The 21,581-nt window shown below is 48.3% G+C and overlaps 1 protein-coding gene across 4 annotated transcripts in view; it reads left to right on the plus strand.

The window, feature by feature from the left end:
- The window catches only part of GALNS (galactosamine (N-acetyl)-6-sulfatase), a 44,491-nt gene that overhangs the window by 5,710 nt on the left and 17,200 nt on the right, over positions 1-21,581 (plus strand). For 3 of the 4 annotated variants that reach the window (XM_032122202.1, XM_032122201.1, XM_032122204.1), the window contains 7 exons: positions 1,291-1,434; positions 2,330-2,396; positions 2,502-2,629; positions 3,355-3,494; positions 4,656-4,759; positions 11,163-11,299; positions 13,800-13,902. In XM_032122202.1, the coding sequence (XP_031978093.1) occupies positions 1,291-1,434; positions 2,330-2,396; positions 2,502-2,629; positions 3,355-3,494; positions 4,656-4,759; positions 11,163-11,299; positions 13,800-13,902 (823 nt within the window). Of the gene's footprint in view, positions 1-1,290; positions 1,435-2,329; positions 2,397-2,501; positions 2,630-3,354; positions 3,495-4,655; positions 4,760-11,162; positions 11,300-13,799; positions 13,903-15,155; positions 15,275-21,581 lie in introns of those variants that run through there. The other variant, XM_032122203.1, reaches the window with a different exon arrangement.

The raw sequence follows: 21,581 nt of genomic DNA on the forward strand, positions 1-21,581 counted from the left end.
ATCCTGGCTGCACAGAGAATTTCAAGGTTTTCCAGCAGAAAATTTTCTTATTGTTTCATCATCCCCTCTAAAAACTTTTCAGGGTATCCAGTGACAGTAAATTCCATGGTTTAATTATAAGTTTGCAATCTTCCGTGACCAGTGTGGAATTTGCTGTGTTTCATTAAATCTCAGATTTTTGTGCTGTGAGAGGCAGAGACTGACCTGCATCTCAGTCATTGTTTAATGTCTCTGAAAGTGCTCTTAGGGCTTTCTTAGAATAAGATGCTTTTCCGTCTCCCCTGTTACAGAAACAGCCAGGAATAACTTTGTATTCCCACAAATGGGGAAAGGGTGGAATCCTGCAGGTCAGGCTGGCAGTGGCAGTTACATCACAAGCTGTAATCATAGCTGGAATGATGATTATTCCTGTAATAACCCAGTTTAGAATAGCTCAGAGTAACTCCAAGGATCATTTTACTCCAGGGAATGCATTTTATGCCCTTTATGTTCAGAAAGTGCAGAGGGGGATGGCACAAAGTGGACAGGGGGCAGATGCAGGCTCGTGAGGGGAAGATGGAATGATTAAATAAACATTTAAGCTACCAAGATGCTCTTTAAAGACACAGAGGATGGGTGTTCTCTGTCTTAAATGCAGGAAATGTCGATTTTGCAGTACAAAAACTGGAGATTAGAGAGGAGCTTCATCTGGAAGTTAAGGATGGAGGATTTTCAAGCTGCACAGTAGAGAGGAGCTGTCATCAGGAGTAGCTAAACGTGTTTTATGTCCACATGTGCACATAAAAACCTCATTTCGTTTCCATTCAGGTCTCTTTGTACCGTTTTGGCAGCGTGAGTACTCCATAAAGGGGATGAGGATGGAATGGTGCATTTCATGAGCTCTGCCTTGTGTTTTTACAGCTCAGTGGGATAAAAGAGACTTGTCGTAGATCAGAATCCTTAAGTAAAACATTATGTGCATCTCTGCAGTGGTTTGGGGCAGTGTAGTCCATGAGTGCTGATCATCAGACAGCATGGAAGAAGACACCAGTGGAAGGAAAAAATGGAAAACAGTGATTGGAGAGTAAATAAAATGGAATATAAGTGAGCACTGGGGTGAGTCTGCATGGCTGTGCTTGCAACAAGTGTGAGAGAGCTCAAGACACTGCTCTGGAGTCGTTTATGTGATTGAAGTACTTTGAGTTTTCATTTCTTAGGCAAAGACTGTGTTCTTGCATGCTGTTCTGGTGAGCTGAGTTTTTGCTTCTTTGCAGTAGAATTTTAACTGCAATCTGTTGCTTTTGTTCCCAGGCACTTGGGGCACCGGCCCCAGTTCCACCCCCTGAAACATGGCTTTGATGAGTGGTTTGGATCCCCAAACTGCCATTTTGGGCCCTACGACAGCAGAGAGCGCCCCAACATCCCCGTGTACAGGGACTGGGAGATGGTTGGCAGGTAACCCAGCTCCTTGCCTGGGAGTGGGATTTTCTGGGCTCTCCCTGCTGGCATTACAGAACTGGGTGGGCTTTAAGGTTCCCTCCATCCCAAACCGTTCTGGGATTCTGTGATTCTGTGGTTAATAAAGGTCCAAGCACCAAGACCAACCTGGAAGTTGCATGTGGACAGTGTAGGGATGTGGAGCTGCCCTCCCAGAGCTGTTTGCTCATCCCTGGCACCCTGAAGGCTTCCTGTGAGGATTTCACTGCACTCTTGGAAGCTGCTCCCATTCTGTACTGAAAGACCTCTTTGTTCCTTCTCTTCCTGTTTGGAATAACATTTTGTGTGTTTGCATAACTCCGTTCCGTGTTCCCAGTCTGTGCCCTTCTTGTCCATTCATTTTTCACTCTGGTATCATCTCATTTCACTGCTGTTACTCCCCTGAGCACTTCCCCAGGTTCTTCTCTGCTTTACTGGTGGCTAAAGGTCCCTCTAAAATAATGTTTCCAAAGCATTCCCAGGTTCTGCTTCCAGGATTTCTCTGTTTTACTGAAAGTTGTTCTGTACTTCTGAATTTTTATTCACATTCTGCCCAGCTCTCTATGAAGCACCATGAGATTTTTAAGCATTTTGCCCCTTTTCTAACAGCTTAACAGCAAAAGGCCAGTCCCTCAGGTTTGTCCAAAACTTGAAGTCATTAATTTGGATCAAGCTGTGTCACCACTTTCTCCTGTAAGAACAATTATGGTGACATGTTTTTCACATCTGGAGAGAGTTTGCTGAGTGTTGACTGTGACTTGTTTGTCACCTCCTTACACAGGGAAGAAATTCCTTAAAAGGGGAAAAAATCCATTTTGTGATGTTTATTCCTTAGGATTGATTTTTTTCCCTCTCTGATTCCTTTTATCTTAAGATACTATGAGGATTTCAAAATTGATCTGAAGACAGGTGAAGCCAACTTGACTCAGCTCTACCTGCAGGTACTATTTTAGTGCTGGCTTCTCAGCCAAGGTGACTTTATGCTTTTGTTTTTTTGGAGAGATTTCGACAGCAGAGGATAAATTCATTTTTATTGTTGTTTACAGGAAGCTCTGGATTTTATTAGCAAGCAGCAGGCCAGCCAGCAGCCATTCTTTTTATACTGGGCAATTGATGCTACCCACGCTCCTGTTTATGCCTCCAAACAGTTCCTGGGCACGAGTCAGAGAGGGCTGTAAGTCCTGCTTTTGGGGACATTGGTTTGTTGGGGTTGTTGTAATTAATTCCTCGTGCTGCTGGAACAGGCAGCCTAAGCAGAGTTCTAGATCCAAGGGGATGGATCACTCCTCAAGTGTGTGTGTGTGTGCTGAAATGCATTATTTGCTTGGATTGTTCTTCCATAATTTGGCTTTAATCTGAACTGCAGATCATGTGACCCCAGGGGGAGGAGGGGGGCTCTAAGCTCCTTTGCCAGTTGTGTGAGGAGTGAAATGCTGTCTGTGGCACAGATGATTTTTTAGAAGGCTTTTGTATGATTAGTGCCTGTTTTAAAAGCCTATAAATCAGACCAGCGAACAGGAAAGCACTCTTAAAAGTGCAGTTTGGAGGAGGCAAAGAGCTCTGTAGACACTGGGAGTGTTGCTTCAAAGAGTTTCTAACCATAAGGAAAACGATGTTGTTACCTCCCAGTCTGTGGCAAGGTGGTTTGCCTCTGTTTGTGAATTTTATGCCTGAATTTCTCTGTCCAAGAGGGGCTCACACCTGAGCAAAGTCTGACCCTCAGTACCCCAGAGGGGCTGCTCTCTGCAGGTCAGAGACACAAGTTTGCAGTGGCAGCAGAAAACCTGATGCATGAGAAGGATTTCTGCAGCACAGGTACAAATTAAGTCCACTGAACACATTGTGCTGACCCTTTTTTTTTTTGCTGCTTTGAGTGTTTTGCATCTCCTTTTGCCCCAGGTATGGGGATGCTGTGAGGGAAATTGATGACAGCGTTGGGAAAATCCTGAACCATCTCCAGCAGCTGGGGATCAGTGAGAACACCTTCGTGTTTTTCACCTCTGATAATGGGGCTGCTCTCATTTCAGCTCCCAAACAAGGTGAGGCTCAGCTGAACAAACCTGGGCTTGGCAAATCAAGGCTTAACTCTCTCTCTATGAGAAGAAAAAAAAAACCTGTGTGGGGGGTCTGTGTTAGGAGTTAGGAGAAGCCTCAAAAGACAGAGTGTTTATGTTTAGAGTAATTTATGTTCAGTGCTTCTGATCACTGCTGGAGGAGGTGTCCTTGGCCAAATGGAATTTTTCCTGCCCCAGTGTTGCTGTTACCTGTGTGTATTTGCACTGTCAGGGAGGGAATATTCTGTAATTTATTTGGAACCAGGCTCAGTAACTTAGCAGGGTGTTTACTCTGCATCTGCCAAATGCATATTTCAGCCTTCTGAGCAATTACAGAGCGTCCAAGAGTCTCTCATTCTTTAGCTCTCATGAAAAATATCAAGAAGAGAAATGATTTTTTGTTACCTCATGAGTTTTCTTTTGTTCAAGTGAGGGTTTTTCTGGAGAAAATCACTGCAAATTGACTTTAGAACCTGCTCTCTCCTCTTTGGAGGCAGACTTGTCTTGTGGTTATTGAACCACAGAGCAGGGAGTAACCTGAGTTCTGATTTCAGCTGGCTTTGACTTTGTGTGACCTGGAGTCAGTCATGAGACTTCCCTGGTTGTTCCTGAGCTCCTAGGTTGGGTTAAAACTCCAGATATTCCTGCAAAGCTCTGGCCATCTCTGAGAGTGATTCAGGAAATGCAGGATTATTTTTCTCACTCTTATACCTTCCTCTAATATTGTTCCGGTACTTTAAAATTGAAAATCATTATGAAAAAAAAGCTATTTCTGCCTGAAAGTGTCAGGTTTGGTTACAGACAGCAGTTAACACCCCTAGAGGGAAGAACACCAGTGAGGTATTTCCTGTTTGTTGGGGGTTTGTTTTTCATTTGGTTGTTGATAGCAAGGTGTGTTTAACTGTCCCTTTCTCCCTGTGCTGAAAAGACACTCCTAAAATTTCATCACAAATGGATATTGAAAAAAAAAACCCAAAAACACAACACAACAAACAAGGAAATAATGACAAAAAACCCAACTCTGGTCATGTTGTTTGAAGAAGCAACCATGCAGAAATGAGAATTCATTTAAAACCAACCTGGGTGACAGTGTCCTTTTGAAATGCTGGTATTTTGTGGGCTTTAAGGCTGCTTTTCTGCCCCTAGGAGGAAGCAATGGGCCTTTCCTGTGTGGCAAACAAACCACCTTCGAGGGTGGCATGAGGGAGCCGGCGATTGCCTGGTGGCCTGGCCATATCCCTGCAGGAGGGGTGAGTCTCTGCTTTGGGCCCTTCTCAGCAGCCTCGGGTGGACTGCAGGGAGTGGAGAGGTCCTTGCCGGGCTTGGTGGGCTTTGCTTCACGCTTTTACCGTGCCCCAAGTCCAGGGGTTTGTGTAAATAAGGAGCTGCTGCTGCTGCCCCAGAAATCGGTGCCATTTTAATGCAGATTTGCATTTAGAGGGTCTGTGCTCAACTTTGCTGGGAGCACCCTGGCTCTGGTCTTGTCTTCCTGCTCTTTTTAACAAACCGTTTACTCTTCTGGACCTCAACATTTCTCATGTGTTTGAACAAATCAGAGTGTAAAGAGCAGGAATTTGTTACCCACACTCTCCATGCCCTGAGGTACCAAGTGGTTTGACTCTCACATCTCTCACGTTGTGCCTGATGAAAGTTCCACTCAGGGAGGCTCAGACACCACATTATTGCTGTGTGCTGCCTGCACACAAATGCAGATATGATCACTTCAAAATAACCCCCCAGTGGCACTGCCAGCCCCCCTTGTCCCAGCTCTCATTACAGAGGGATGCAATCAATCCTGCTGCGGGCCGGGATCACAGGGATAGCACAGCCCCCTCCCCTTGCTGAGCATCTCTGAGCCCTGAAGAAAGTGATCCTTCATTAACTGGGCACCGTGCTTGAGCCTGCAGACTGTTCATAAATAAAACATTTGTCGAAGTTGCATTCCATTGGGGTGGTTTAATTGAGGCAGGCTAATGATAATTTATCATTTACATTTAGGAGGGACCATGAGGCAGCTCAGATCTGCAGCTGAGGGCAGGAGGGTGGTTTGGTTTCATTATTTTTCGAGAGTTCACCAAACCTACCAAGGATGGTTTATTATTTTTCTAATTTGAAATGAAAACAGTCTTTTTGTTTAAATTTAAACATTTCCATAAAGCCTTTGCAAGCCAAGTACAACAGCCCTGGGCTAGCAAAGGAGAACATGAAACTGCAGCTGAGTGTTTTGTTTGCTGGGTCCAAACTAAATAATGTGCTAAAAGTAAACATGCATTATAAATGGGGACGAGAAAATGCCCAAATTTAAAAATTCTTTCCATTGTAGTAACTCTGAGGATAATTAAGAACAGGAGGAGAGAGAAATCCTTGTGCCTGCTTCTTTCCTGCCTGGCTGGGACTCCTCTCCCAGGTAGTTTTTGGGAGCTGCTGCTTGAGCTCCTGGGACCAGGCATTGCTCTGCAGAGCTATGTGTGCAGGGTGGGCTGGGCAGCTGAGCTGCAGAGCGTGCCTGGAGCTCCCACATTTTGGGAGGCACCCAAAATCCCTCCTCCACCATGCCAGTATCACCCTGAAGCACGTGCTGAGCTTTAAATCCTCGTTATCCCGGGCTCCAGCTCGGGGTGCTCCCGGTGCCAGGTGTGTGCCAGGTGTGTGTCAGGGCTCCCAGGGCTCCGTGGGGGCCTTGGGGAGCCAGTGCTGCTCTCCATGCTCAGGATGTGCTGCTTTGCTCCCAGTGTGATGCTGCTGCTCAGTAACTGTGTAATAGAAACTCACCTGTGTTTTCTGCTTGTGTTCTTGCCTTCGAGGCTCCAGCACTGCTCCCTCAGCAGCCCTGACCACAGGTGAGAGACTTGTGTCCACCACGACATTTTTGGCTTTTTTTTCTGTACCTTGCTGTAGCTTCCCCATCCTCTGGAGGAGTTTTAACTGCCCAGCCCCAGTCCTGTGCGCTCCAAGGAGCTGTAAAATGTGGGAAAGCCCCTTCAAAGTCTCTCGTTGCTCCTTCTTTTCAGGAGTTGAAGGAAACAGAGGCTTGGGAGATCTGAACTTCAGCACAGAGCTGAAGGGTCAACTCCTTCCTGCGCTGGATTTGCTCCCAGTGCAGTGGTTGTTCCTTTTGAGGAGCAAGGGAAGGGCCAGGAGCTGTTTCAGGTGCAACAACTGGAGCCAGGAAAGGAGAGCTCGTGTCTCTGGTCAGTGAAATGCAGTTATTGGGTGGAAAACTCCTTCTGCTGATGGGAATGCTCCAGGGAGACCTCATTGCAGCCTTCCAGTGCCGTGGGACAAGGAGGGAAAGGGACTTTTTATATGGGCAGATAGTGCCAGGACAGGACACAGGGAATGGCTTCCCACTGCCAGAGGGCAGGGATAGATGGGATATTGGGAAGGAATTGTGCCCTGGGAGGGTGGGCAGGCCCTGGCACAGGGTGCCCAGAGCAGCTGTGGCTGCCCCTGGATCCCTGGCAGTGCCCAAGAGCAGGTTGGACATTGGGGCTTGGAGCAGCCTGGGACAGTGGGAGGTGTCCCTGCCATGGCAGGGGTGGGACAGGACGGGCCTTAAGGTCCCTTCCAACCCAAACCATTCCATGATTCTACCTGGCAGTCGGTTAATAATTTTATTGATGTAGCAGGTTGGGGTTTTTGTTTTTATTAGAGAGCACAGTGATGTGCTGAAATAAAGGAGCACCCCGGCCTAAACAGAAGAAGTGAGGGGACAGGGTGGGAGCACCTGCCAGGCTCCCTGTGGAGCTTGGGATAATTGGTGCATTTGGCTGGTTTGCAGGTTTTTGGAGGAGGAATATGCCTCAGGAGTCTGTGTTGCTCTTGGCATCAACACTCAGTGAGTTCTGGTCCCCCATCAGGAATATTTATTCACACACAAACAGCCTTGCTGCACTTCCCTCCTTGGCTCCGTTTTCCAGGTGAATTCACAACAAATCAGCGTTTCAACATTCCCCACATCACATCTGCCTTCTGGAAGGATCCAGCTGGAAAAAAAACCCCCACATATTCTGTTGGTATTTGAATCCTCCTCCTCTCTCCCCTCACCCTCCTCCCCTTCCTCTCTCGTGCCTGCTTCCTGAAGGAGAAAAGAACATATCAACCCAAAGACAGCATTGCAACCTTTTCTTCCCTATCTCCCATGGGGCACAAATTGAAATTGAATTAGACAGGGATATCAGGTCTGCTCGCTGTGATAACTGTAAAAGGATTTTATTTAAAAACACCCTGACATTTGTTCACCCAGTTTCAAATATTTAGCTTTCCTCCTTTCCATTCCTGGCGGGGGCGACTTTATTAATTGTCGCCTTTGATTCAGAGTTAAAGCTTGAAAGCACTGATAACAGCACTGGGGACTATTTCTTCCAGCGCCGTGGCCCACAGCAAAAGGATTTCATTTTCTTAAAGACGTTGTGTGGATACTGAGAGTTTATTAAAAAGAAGGGGGGGAAGGAGGGGGGAAAAAATCCGTCCTTACGTGCGTAATACCGGCTGTTCCTCACTGATACAGCAATATCTGATCTCCCTCCGTTTATATATTATTTATTTTCTCTGGGCTGTTGCCCTCTCTGGATTTTTCTTTTTCTTTTCTTTAAAAAAAAATGAAATAAATAAAAGGGAAAGGCAGCTAGAATGAAAGAGCCCTGTTGACAGGAGAAAAATGGTAATTTTTTTATTTTTCCTCTGAAAATACTTCAAAGTTTTATATAAATATTAACCTTTTTTTTTTTTTTTTCCCTTTTTCCTTCTTCAATGTGGTGCTGCAGAGCACAGATAAATCCAAGTGGCTGTGGCATGGGCATTTAATTTCCTTAAGAAGTTTTCTCTGCTTCACGGCAAAAATGTTGTCTGAGACCAGAAACGTAATTGGATGATTAAAGAGAGTCATCTACATCTGGTGCTGGTTAATAAGGGCCAGGACAAGGGGAGCGTGGTGGCCCCCCAGGATTGTCCCCACGCTCTGGATAAATGAGGTGACATTAAAGGCACGAGCCCGGGGTCAGCGATTGCCTCTTATCAAAAGATTGAGGCGCTGGGACGGAGCCACAACAGGAAAAGTGACTTTTGGATTAGATGTAGAAATTGTGAGAGCTCTGATTACAAAAGGGCTCAGCCAGGGGCTGGCTCTGGGTGTGGGGTGGGGGCAGCAGGAGGGGTCCGAGCTGCTCTTCCCTGGAGTTCTGCAGCTGGGAATGAGCCTGGCCTGAGGTGCTGGGAGCTGCTCATGCCCTGCACTCCAGCCCTGGGGAGCTGGGGCTGCCCAGCCTGGGGGACCAGAGCTCAGAGGGGCCCTCAGCCATGTCCATGTGCAGGGACCAGAGGGGCCCTCAGCCATGTCCATGTGCAGGGACCAGAGGGGCCCTCAGCCATGTCCATGTGCAGGGACCAGAGGGGCCCTCAGCCATGTCCATGTGCGGGGACCAGAGGGGCCCTCAGCCATGTCCATGTGCAGGGAGGGGACAGAGCAGGGCTCAGAGGGGACCTCAGCCATGTCCATGTGCAGGGAGGGGACAGAGGGGCCCTCAGCCATGTCCATGTGCAGGGACCAGAGGGGCCCTCAGCCATGTCCATATGCAGGGAGGGGACAGAGCAGGGCTCAGAGGGGACCTCAGCCATGTCCATGTGCAGGGACAGGGCAGAGCAGGGCTCAGAGGGGCCCTCAGCCATGTCCATGTGCAGGGACCAGAGGGGCCCTCAGCCATGTCCATGTGCGGGGACCAGAGGGGCCCTCAGCCATGTCCATATGCGGGGACCAGAGGGGCCCTCAGCCATGTCCATGTGCAGGGAGGGGACAGAGCAGGGCCCAGGCTCTGCTCCCAGGGCCCAGCCATGGCACAGGAAGGAACTGATCCCAGGAAGTTCTACCTGGGCATGAGGCAGAGCTTCTTTCCCCTGTGCCCAGCGGGCGTGTGGAGTCTCCCTCAGGAGATACCCCAGAGCTGCCAGGATGCCATCCTGTGCCCTGTGCTCTGGGATAGCCCTGCTGGAGCAGGGAGGTGGGATGGGATGATTAAAATCATTTAAAGGAGAGGGAAAGGCTGCACTAAAATAAGGAATAAATGTTCTCCAAATCCCATCCAAGCTGGGCTTGAGCACTTCCAGGGCTGGGGCAGCCACGGCTTCTCTGGGAAACATCTCCCTTTGTCACTGCCCCCAAGGCCAGGCTGAGCAGGACCTTTCCCAGGCAGTGCCCACGGATAAATCCTGAACTCGAGTGCCCAGGACCTGTTGGTGTTGGTCAGCTGATCCAGCTGCTTTCCCAGGGATTTCCACGGCCAGGCTTCCTCTTGTGCTTAAAGCTTTGCACTTTGTTTCCTCCCAAGGAATTGTGGCAGGATTCCTGCATGCAGCTTTAATAAGATGTGTTCCTGCCAACACCTCCTGATGAATGAAAGCCATTAAAAATTGAAATGACTGTAATCAAGTAATGTGATATTGTAATGTTAAACTTGTAATTAGGCCCCTGCATGTTGCTTTCTCCAGTTGTTTTTTGTTTTTTTTAATTTCTTAATTCTTCCTTTGTGCTCGGTTTGTTCAGCTCAGTCTCTTAATACAAGGCTTAGTGTCCCAGGAAAAACAGCAGTTTTCCTTTATTTTTGAGCTAGTATCTCACAAAAATTCATTTATCATGCCATCATTTGTTGCATTTAAATAATTAGTGTCAGCTTAGAGGCCGAGGGTCTGTTTGCGAGTAGAAGGAATCAGAGGTAAAAAGTCTTTGATAGTCCCAACATTGTTCTGTTGGGATTAGACTTGGATTTTAGTCAGAAAGTGCTGTGGTACTCACAGATGTGGGGTTGTATCCAATGGTTTCTTGTTTCCCAACAAGTGCTATGGCTGAAGATGCCCTTTCCCTGTCACATCTCGTGCTGGTGCCTCCTGGTGCTCCTGATCTGGCAGTATCTGCTTTAATTTAGTGTGTCACTGACTAATTAAACACCCTACAACAGCTCCCACGGTCAGGGAGGGAGAAAAGATTCAGAAAGAATCAGGCAGAACAGACTTTGTAGGGTTTTAAAATATAAATAATTAAGAGCAGAGAGATGAGTATGGCTTCTAAGTAAGAAAGAAGGGGAAAAAAAACCCCCTTGCACATCTCCATTGAAGCCAAACCCAGATGTTTTCCTCCCTTATTAAAATATGGACTAAAAATACCACAACTTTACAGTTCTTGAATTGTTGGAAATGGTTTGCAGATGAAGTCATCAGGCTCTTTTTGTTATTATCCATCTATCCCTGTGCTTTCTGGGAACTCTCTCAGGGTATTCTGGACTCCAGAGATGACCTGGAGAAGGGCACAAACAGAGGACTTTTTTTTCCCTTGGTGTAAGTGCTGATTTTTCAATCCACGGATGAGTTGGAATTTGCTAAATTAGGCTGAGCCCTGCGACGACACGCTCCTGGAAAAGGGATACACAGGAGCGAGGAGAGGGAGAGGAAAATGGAGAAAAAAAGAATCAAAATGCAAATTCTCCCTGGAAGTGGAGAAATAGGGGTTGTTTCCTTGGCTTTATTATTTTCAGAGGAGTTTGCTGGTGACTGCAGCAGTGTAAAGGGAGAGCTTTTCAGGAAGCTTTGGAGGGAACCTGTTTCCTTATGGATTTTCCTGAAAGGCTCTTTGCAAATGTGTTTCTGTTGATTTTTTTGTTCCAGGTCAGCCATCAGCTGGGCAGTGTGATGGATCTGTTCAGCACCAGCCTCTCCCTGGCGGGTCTGCAGCCTCCCAGTGACAGACAGATTGATGGCATCGACCTTTTACCTGTCATCCTGCAGGGCAAGCTAATTGACAGGTCAGTTATTATCCCCGAGCTGCCAGCCCTGCTCCTGGCTGAGGGGATGCCAAATTCAGGGCTGGTTTTTTTAACACCAGCTCACAGATACTGAATAGAAACTGAATGGGTGCAGCTTTGCTCCCACTCTGTGAGGTGGGGCAGCAGCAGAGCTTCCCACTGTGCTCCCACTCCGCTGGAACAAGCTGGGGTGGGAATTCCTGACATGTGGCGTGTTGCCATACAGTGGAGTCTGGGGACAGATGAAAATGTCACAGGGTTAGCAGGGATCCCTGGAACAACATATGGCAGTAGGGGAGATAAAAGCCTGAGAACTGGAGCCTGGCTGGGGGAGAATCCATTATTTATCACTGGAAAAGCAGCCTGGAGTGTGCTGGGTGCTTGTCCTGCTGCAGAGGTGGGAGGTAAAGGCTGTGCTGCTGCAGAGGACCTGGAAACACACCTCTTCCCAAGGTCCTGGATCTGGGAGTGCTTCTGCAGGGATAGATTTGGGTGGAAGACCTGGAATCTTTGTGTACTGTCAGCTCTTGGGCACAGGCACCGAGATCTGACAGCAAATCCTGCCAACAGATATTTTATTGGAACTGTCAGAGGTCAAGAGAGGTCTTGGAGCTGGGATTTTGGTGAGGAATTTGGCAGCCTGGGAAATCTGGCTACAAGCGTATTCTTTGGGAGATAGCAAGGAAACTTATGCATGGAAAACATTTCTGGAGCTCTTTTCTTCGTTGGATAAGAGCCTTTGTGCTGTGAAATTCCTCCTGTGCCTGTTAAGCAAGGAGCACACCTGAGTGTTACCTGACAGGAGCCTTGCAGGTTCCTCAAACGCAGCCTGGCCCATTTTCTGGAAGTTTGGAAAGTTTCTTTGTTGTTTTAAAAGGGAATTTCAGTGCAGGCACCAACCCCTTGTTTGTGTTACAATAACAGTCACTTAAAGCACATTGTGGCTTTTTCCTTCTTTTTTTTTCCTTCTTTTTTTCCTTCTTTTTTTTTTCCCCTAGACCTGACCAAGATGAAGTTTTCACAGCTCCTCAAAAACTTTCCAGAAGATGCAGTTGTTGTGTTCTTTTAAGCTTAAAAAGGAAAAAGTGAATGGGGGGGGAAAAAAGAAATCATGTGTATCAGAATATTGAGTACAAGCTGGAATCCTCCTTCAAAATAAAAAATGTATTTTTTCAAAAAGGAAAAACCTAAAACCTTCAGTCAAAGGGGGACATAATTGGTCAAAGATTGAGTGTTCATGGGAAGGAAAAGGAGGCTGGAGCACTTGGTGGAATATTTTTGGGAGATTTTGTTGATGGGACTGGTTCAGATCAGGTGCTGCAGTTTGGCAGGTCTCTGGCTGCCTTTATTTCACTTCCAGGTGTGTTAAGGATGCAGGAATGGGCCCTTCTGGGAGCAGCTTCCCCTTCTTCCTGGGGACCAAGTTGTTTCCCCCTTGTTCCTGGTGGCAGCTCGTGGTTACAAAGGAGGGAGGCTCGTTGTTTGTGTGAGGCTGAAAGAGCTCTAAGGCCACTGCTGTCATTCAGACAGGGATATTTAAATTTCACCTTGCATTTAGGGACAGGTTTTTCAAGGTGGCATCACCGGAGTGAGTCGTTTTTGGGTGGCATCTGAGAAGGAAAGACAAAGGCCCCCCCCTGACAGTGACAAACAGCTCTGCCCTCGTGTCCTGTCAGCAGCCCAAAACAGCTGGAGAGAAGAGCTGACCTCGTGTGAGGAGCTGCACCAACAAATCAACCCCCTCTCCTGCAGACAGTCCCTTCCAGTAAAATTTTGTGCTGTTCCCTCAAACAAACCAGGAGTGTTTTGTTGGGAAAACTGACAGGAACATTGCTGGGATGCCCAGGGAAGTGCACAGATGCAGCGAGTGAGATGCATTTCCCAGATGAATTATTAATTAGGGAAACCTCTGGGAACAAATGCAGCTTTAACAGTGTGTTTACATGCTGCAAAGTGAGGTTTGGGGGGAAAAAATTGATAGGAGTTAAAAGCACAGCAGGTCTGGCTGCCAGGTTTTTCCATATGGAGTTTCTCGGAGATGTCATCCAGAACACGCCAGCAGCTGGTGTCCTCCCGGCCACCCTGTCCGTGTGACACTGACAGCTCGATGGCAGAGCTGTGGAGCTGCTGGGAAGAGGAGGCTGAGCATCCCAGAGCCCGTGAATCCCACTTTTCCCCTCCCACCCAGGCACTTGAGAGCTGTTTGACGTTGAAACCGCCACGCTCCAGAGGAAATCCCAGGGGCTGAGAGTTCAAGGATTAACAATCACTGGCAGCCAAGCTGGATAATGTTTCATTCTTGCACTGTGTGAGCTCTCAACTTGATGAGCACTTTAAGAAATGTTAATTGAAAACCTTGCAGAGGAGACTATTAGGAGGCAGCCTGTTCCTGCCTGATATCCACATGGGAAGTCAGATGCCATTAAGGGGTTTGTGGCCCTTATCAGGAGGCTGGGCCCGGGCTGTTGGTGTTTCTCATGCAGCTCTGCTCTCCTTGCAGGCCCATTTTCTATTATCGTGGCAACGAGCTGATGGCAGTGAGAGCTGGGCTTTACAAAGCTCACTACTGGACCTGGAGCAACTCCTGGGAGGAGCACAGCAAGGTAATGGCACAGGGACCTGTCCCTGGAGTCACCGGATCCTGGGGACAGGCACCCTTTCCATTGGGGGATGTCACCATGCTTCAGGCTCCTCAGAGCTACCAGGGCTGCTGTGCAGGTTTATGTTGGATATCAGGAATATTTCTGCCCCTAAAGGGCTGTCCAGCCCTGGCACAGCTGCCCAGGGAGGTGGTGGAGTCCCAGTCCTCCTATTTATCAGCCATATGGATGTGGCACTTGGGGACATGGGTCGGTGGTGGCCTTGGCAGTGCTGGGGGAACAATGGGACTCGATGGTCTCTGAGGCTTTTCCAACCTAAATAATTGTATGTTCCTAAAAAAACAAAGGAGACTGGTCTCACACACCCCCTCTCCTGAAATCGGGGACAAAGAGAGGAAAATGAGCAAATTCCAAGTTGTTCTGAAGGAGGCTCCCTTTAATCAGCACTTAATCCCCCTTAGTATTGAACTTTCCCTGCTGAATTCTGAGCTTTTAGGTGTCCCCTTATGGTTGGGCTCCCTGATCCTTGTGGGTCCCTTCTAACTCGGGATATTCTGTGATTCTGGGAAGTTCTGGAGCCTGATGCCACACTGACCACTTACCTCCAAATTCCTGGCACAAAACACCTGGTGCCCTGAACTGTTGAAATGGAACTGGGATGAGTTTGTTGGGTTTGTGATGGTTTGAAAGGAAAGCTGTAGGAAAGGCCCAGTGGAGAGAACAGCAGTGCTTGAAAACAGTGAAATAAATGTGTTTAACCTGTTATCAGTACTTTTGTGAGCTCACATCACGCTGTGTGAAACATTTTATTTCTCTTATTTATTCACTTCCTGGCTGATCTCCTCACAGTTAGATGTTAAGCACTATTATTTCCTTTTGGGTTTGTGTCTTTCTTGGGCTCTAAACTCTGGGGCATTTGCTGAGTGGCAGCTTCACTCGTGTGCCTTGCTGGAGGTACCCTCAGACAGGAACCCAGTGCATTAAGGCCCAGCTCTCAGCAATCCTGGCAGCAGCCTGGGCTTGGGGAGGGATTGTTTGCATGATTTTTTTTTTAATGCCTTTTTTTTTTTCTTTTTTTGAACTTATGGAAGGTCCTCAAGGCGTCACAGGTGCAGAACTAAGTGCTGGTGACATTTGTGGATATAAAAGTGCAGGGATTCTTTCATTGGGATGTCCTGGGGGGTAGAAGGAAGTGTCAGCTCCAAGGGAGTCGTTTACATTCAGGGCTGTAAATGTGTGTGTTTGTCTTTTTTCAGACTGCAGTGCTCCAGGAGTCAGAGCTTGTTTTACAGGGAGCGAGGAGGAAAGGAAAGTTGGCTCTAGAAATGTATTTTATATTCTGTCTCAGTGCTAATTCCACACAGATAAAATGAGATCATTTGTTTGTCTTGTGTGTGAGTAAAACCTGTTTATCACCCGTGGAGGGTTTTCCCTGGGTGGGAGGAACTGGGAGCTCCTCTGTCCTTGTGTTTGGTGTAGGGGTGGCCTCCTGCTCTTGCCATGAGCGTGGCAAATTCCCACAGGAATTCTTGCTCTCCGTGGTGATAAAAGCACATAGCCACACTTCCAGCCCCAGTTGGGAAATAAATAAACCCCTCCATGGAACTAAACTTATCCCTACGTGTCTGAGTGTGTAACAGTGATAATGGGGACCAGCTACTCCTTCCAGAGGCTCTCCCACTGTGAGCAGTGGCAGTGCTGCAATTAAGGAATATTTATTTCTTTCCGAGTCTTTGTTTAACTGCTGTCTGATAAAAGTCAGCAATTATCCTGTACATCAGAGAGACGATTACAAATCCACTCTCTTTCCTGCAGCTTGGATCACATGAGCTTGATGTGGGGAAAATTGGAGCACATTAGTGGCCAGAGCAGCCATTAACAACATGCAGAGGAAGCTGAGGCTGAGATTTGTTCCAATTCTCCTCATGTCCTCGAGCCATTAATTACAAACCTCGCAAGTTTAAAAATAGAAATAAATCAGAATGCAGAGCAGTTCCACAGTTCCCAGCCCTGTTGGAGGAGTTTCTAAGCTCACCTTGCAACACACTTCCCTCTTTCAGTGACTGGGTGTTGCAGTGGGGATCCTGCAACACGCATATATCAAACCAGGAGTCCCGTGGAAAGGAAATATATATGGACAGACAGATTCTTGCTAGATGTTTCAGAGATGTTTATTTCTCCAGCCGCATGGCCGGGGCTCTGCCCAGGAACTGTTCCAGTCACGGGACCAAGGGTCCTTCTGCCCGCGCAGGGAACACAAACCAACCAGTGGGAACGAGGCTGAGCAGGGACAGGGAAGCCCCGTGTCTGTGCCCTCAGGGCCCCTCTCCCAGGGCTACACGGCAGGGGAGGGACCCCAACACCTCACCCGTTTTATTTTAATAAAAGGAGAATGAAAACAACTGGATAAACATAACAAGAACAGTTTCAAAACAAAACAAGCCACCCTCCTGAGTCTTTAAATGTCCAAACAGATTCTGTGGAACATCTTAGGGCTGACAGAAGGGAGACAGAATTCTCTGAGCATGCTTTGTGGGGAAACTGAGGCAGGAGAGGGTTTAACTTCTTCCCTCCCCCTTTTCATCCCCCACTCGGCATTGGAAAGGGATTTTTGGGGAAACAATTGGCAAAAGCATGGTTTTGTGAGGGAAACCATGGATGAAAAAACGGATTGGGAATACACTGGGGGTAATAGGACATAGGGTAAAAGGGAAAGGTGGGATTAGGAAAGGGAAACTGTAGGGGGGGCTTACAATAGAGATACTGTCTAACATGACTACGATTTTTTGCATATATACTGCCTTTCACAGAAACACCATCAGGCCTAGTGACCTGCGATGCTTGTAACCCTTTTCTACCTCGTATAATTTTAAATTCCACCACCTCTCCATCTCCCAAGCTTGGGATGCATTTTTCAGGGTTATTCTTTTTAATAGCAGTTCTATGCAGGAATATGTCTTGCTGGTTGTCACACCTTGTTATAAAACCATAATTTTGCTTAACATTATACCATTTTACTATCCCTAAGATCTTAGTTTCTATGATCTTTTCCTTTTTCCGAGTGGCTGCTGTTTTCTGTCTCACTGCGTCTTTGCTCTCTCCTTCGGTCGCTCCCGTGTTGGAATTGTCGGGGCTGCTGGTGCCTGCGCGCTCTTCCCGGGGTCGCGTTCGGGGCTGCGTGGGCCGGGCCGGGCCGCGCCGCTCAGTTCTCCGTGCGTCGCCTCCTCTGGTCGCAGCTTCGCTGCCGATGCCGGGCGCTGCACCCACGTCTCGGCCAGGCCCCCGAGCGACGACCCCCCCGCGCCCTGCTCCAGCGCGTGTTTCGGTTCGGCGCGGCTCCGTTCCACCGCCATCGCCGCCCGCCGCCGCCTGCGCGCCTCCCCTCTCGGTCGGGCGTTCACGGGGCTCGCTCCACCACGCGCTGCGCTGGGCCAGGCGGGCACCGCCGGGTCCCGCTGCTCCCACCGCGCCTCGCTCTGCCACCGACACTGCGGCTTGCGTGGCTCCGCCCGCGCGCGGGAACTGCCTCGCTGCTGCTCGCAGAGCGCTCGGTGCACGTGGCCTGGGCCGCACGGTCCCTGCGCCAGGCTTCCCTTCGCCAGGACACAGCTGACATTGCTCAACAGTCTCGGTAATTAAATAATATTCACGAAAATATTCTTCCATCGGCATATATTTTGACTCCAATATTAACTGTGTCCAAACGGTTTTCCAAAAGCCCTTGGTAAGAATTAAATCCCAAGAAACATAGAAAAAGTTCTTAAACAACCATGCCAGGAAGTGTTTCAGTTCTTTTTGAGCTTGAATCAAGCTAAACTTTACAAATCGTTGTTCAAGAATCGTTTTAAGTTTAAGATAAATGTCCATATGCGGCTCTGAGAGCCAAGAGTCTTCCCACGGTTCCTCCATAGTTTAGATACGGAATAGCAAAGCAAAACCAAGAAGAGGAATCCAAAGTTTCCAGGGTTTACTCTCACAAATCAGTCACTTAGGGATCGGGGATCGTTCTGCTCACAAATCTCCACCATTTGTTGCAGTGGGGATCCTGCAACACGCATATACCAAACCAGGAGTCCCGTGGAAAGGAAATATATACGGACAGAGATTCTTGCTAGCTGTTTCAGAGATGTTTATTTCTCCAGCCGCATGGCCGGGGCTCTGCCCAGGAACTGTTCCAGTCACGGGCCCAAGGGTCCTTCTGCCCGCGCAGGGAACACAAACCAACCAATGGGAACGAGGCTGAGCAGGGACAGGGAAACCCCGTGTCTGTGCCCTCAGGGCCCCTCTCCCAGGGCTACACGGCAGGGGAGGGACCCCAACAACTGGGCTTCCCAGCTGTGTTGATGTTGGACTCTGGAATCAAAAAGGCCACTTTGTTTGCTAATTCCATTTGAAAAACAAATATAAATCCATGCACATCTGTGGCATTTGGAATTCTGACTGTTAGCCTGTTTGTTCAATAAGTTTGATTTGCCATCCCAGTAGAACTCGAGCTAATGAGGATTTGTTAATTGTATGATCGTCAGAGGTCTTTCCAAATTGTGAAGACTTCCAGATATGAAACTCTGTGTCTGAAGGTCCCCACTCAGACCTGGAATATGTGGTTTTGTTGTCATCCATTGGAAAGAGAGCTGAAGTTGGCCAGATGTGGCAAAACAGCTGCCTGCACATTTTGAAGAGGTTTGTTTTATGGGTAGGTGAATATTTCATGATTTTGACAGACAGGGTTTAGCCAGACCTCCTTTCACTTCCAGCATTCCCTTGGTAATTGGCTGTGTGGGAAATCACTGGTACAGAAAACTTGCCCTGGGTTTAATCCACGTTTTTGTTTGACTTTTAGGTGAGATTATCCCATTAACGCAGCCAGAACCCTATTTTCATGTTGATGCTGGAAAATGGGGAGCTGGTGCCTGTCCTGGGTCTGTTTAGGATGACCAGGATGGGCGAGGGAGGATGTGGCCCCTCACCTGGAAAGCTGTGTTTGACTGGGGTGTGAGTTGGTTCAGTAATAAAGAATGTACACACAAATAAAAACGTACCAGAGAGACACAGCCTGCAGAAAGCAAAGCCTAGGAAAGCAGAGCAGGGATCTGAAGGCTCCTCTCCATATGGCACTCGGAATATTTACTCTGGAAACATCCCATGCAGGCAGCACACAGGTTTACAGTCATCCTCAAGTCCCACGACAGAAACATGCCCTTACTGGTCTGCATCCTCTGCCTTATGGCCTGGGATTAGGACTTGTCATCTGACACACAGATGAATTGTGCTCTTCTGTTCTTCCCAGGTTTTGTTTATTTTTTAACCCCCAAGCCATTTTTTTTCTCTAGTCTGACTCCTGTCAGGAAGTCTTGTAGTCTCTCTCAGTGCTGGAGGATACCTTGATGCTGCCTTTTCTGCTGGATTAACTGGATTTCTTGGTTCTTGAGGGGGTGGTCTCTTGAAAGCATAAAGGGAAGGCTCACTCTACAGAATCAAGTGGGAGTAAGCATTTTGTGGGACTTTTTCCCTGTGGATTGCACAGGATGCTTATTAGGAGCTGTTTACCTGGCTTCCATCTATATAGGTGGCTCATGTTTACATAATTTGACATCTCTGACATTCAAGAGGTGATAAATGGGACAGAGAGAGATGAAAGGAAGCCTGACTTGAAAAATGTGTTTGTATTTTTAAACAGTTCGACAGAGGCAGAGAAATCTCCCTCCTGCATGTGGGCTGAGTCCCTGGTGCTCTAGCACTGGTGGGTAGAAAGCTTTTCCATTGTTGTTCACCTTTTTTTTTCTTGTAGGAAAAATCAGCAGTGATAAAAATAGCCACGTGTGCAGGAGCGAAGGGAGAACTGAGGATAAACCTGGGGAGATCCCTCTTGGACAGTGTAACACACAGGACTTTTACTGGAAGTAACCTGTAAAATCCTGGGGGTTTTTGGAAGTAGGAGTCTGAAAGGGGGAAAAACGGGTGTTTTCTATAAATTTACCTGAGTAGGCAGCAAATCCTCAGGAATTTCCTAATTTAATGCTGCGTAGAGGAGGCAGGAATAGGAGGTAGCAGGGGAAAGGAAATTTCCTTTTCTCTGCCTGCCACCAAGAGTATCCAGCACAGAACAGCCCTTGTACCTTCCAAGAGCACTGATGCAAGAAAGGAAAAAAATAATTAAGGGGAAAACGTGGAAAACGCCCTTGGGTTGTCGGAGAGGGGCTGATAACATCAATCTTTGTGCTGTCAGCTTGTTCGGAGCCTTCAGTGGGGTTCCTTGAGCGCTCCTGTGACTTTAAAGGCTGGGTGGAGGCGCCTGCCAGCAGCCGCTATTGTTTTAATGCGAAATGCCAAAGGGGTTATTCCAGTCAGGCTCTGTGATTGCCCTTCTCCTCCACGTGAAGGGATCGATAAAGCCTTTTCTGCGCAGGGGATGTGAAGTCAAGTAGAACCTCACAAATAATGACATTTGATTGTGGTCCTCTGAGCGTATGAACCAGCCATCGATCGGAGCTCGCTGAGCTGCCCGTCTCCGGGGGCTGCCCATCTCCGGGGGCTGCCCATCTCCGGGGGGCTCTTCCAGCCTGTTAACACATTAGAAGCAATTTTGGGTGCACGGGGGTTGAAGCTTGGCACCCACACTTGGAGCTGACTGCTCATCCCAAGGAGGATCTCACCGGGAATGACCGGCAGAGCAAGGACACCTGTGCTGTGGCAAACAGCAAGAAGCGACATTCCCGGCTTCCATTGACAGCTGCGCTCTTCTCCTTGCGGTGTTACCCTGGCTTTGGTGCCCTGGGTGGCGTTGGTGGAGCGAGGAGAGCGGAGCAGGAGGCAGAGCCCGGCTGGTGTGGCTCCAGCCCGAGGTGCCGCCTGCCAGGCGGAGCGGCTGGGCTGGAGCCAGGCTGAGCGATTGCCAGAGGGCTCCCGTTAACACGAGTGGTGATTCCATCTCTTGGCCGCGAGCCCAAACTGGCAACCGGCTGTGTTTGTCTCATGTCTATATTGACACAGCATCTGTGGGCCATTTGCTCTGGAAATTAAAGCTGTGCAACTAAAGGCTGCTGCAGCCCAGGGATGCAAAAACAAGCCGGGCTGTGTGATTGCTGAGAAGGACAGGGAGGGTGATCGCTGAAAGGCTCACCTGGTGGGCAGGGAATGTTATGTTTTAATCAGAATAAATGAAGGAAAGGATTGTTGGAATCTCTCCTGCAGCAAACGGGTTTATGTGGTGGTGCAAAACACTGAGCTGGGCAGGAGCTGAGCTGTTCTTGGTGCCACTTGATGCTCTCTGTGGGCTCCCTTAGAAGGCAGGAGATGCTCCAGACAGGAGCTTCTGGTTTGGCTTTCAGGCTTTTGTGACGGAGAAAAGCTCCAAGAGTTTGCCGAAACACAGGGAGTGACCTTTGTGCTGTGTTTGATCAGTGATCCCTGCAAATCGCACAATCCTGGAGGTTGGAAAAGCCCTCCAGGTCATGGAGTCCAACCTGTGACCGATCCCCAGGTGTGAGCACTGAGTGCCACCTCCAGTCCTTCCCTGAGCACCTCCAGGGGTGGGGACTCCATCCATTACCTTGGACAGGGAGCAGGGACAAATACTAGGAATGTGCTTAAACTATTGATTCCTGCGTGTTGTTATCAGCAATAACAATTAATGCCATTAGTCTGACAATAAACAGCTTCCAGGGAGCAACAGGACAGTTTGG

Source organism: Corvus moneduloides, chromosome 12, assembly GCF_009650955.1.
Source record: "Corvus moneduloides isolate bCorMon1 chromosome 12, bCorMon1.pri, whole genome shotgun sequence".
In the NCBI taxonomy this organism is placed as follows: Eukaryota; Metazoa; Chordata; class Aves; order Passeriformes; family Corvidae; genus Corvus; species Corvus moneduloides.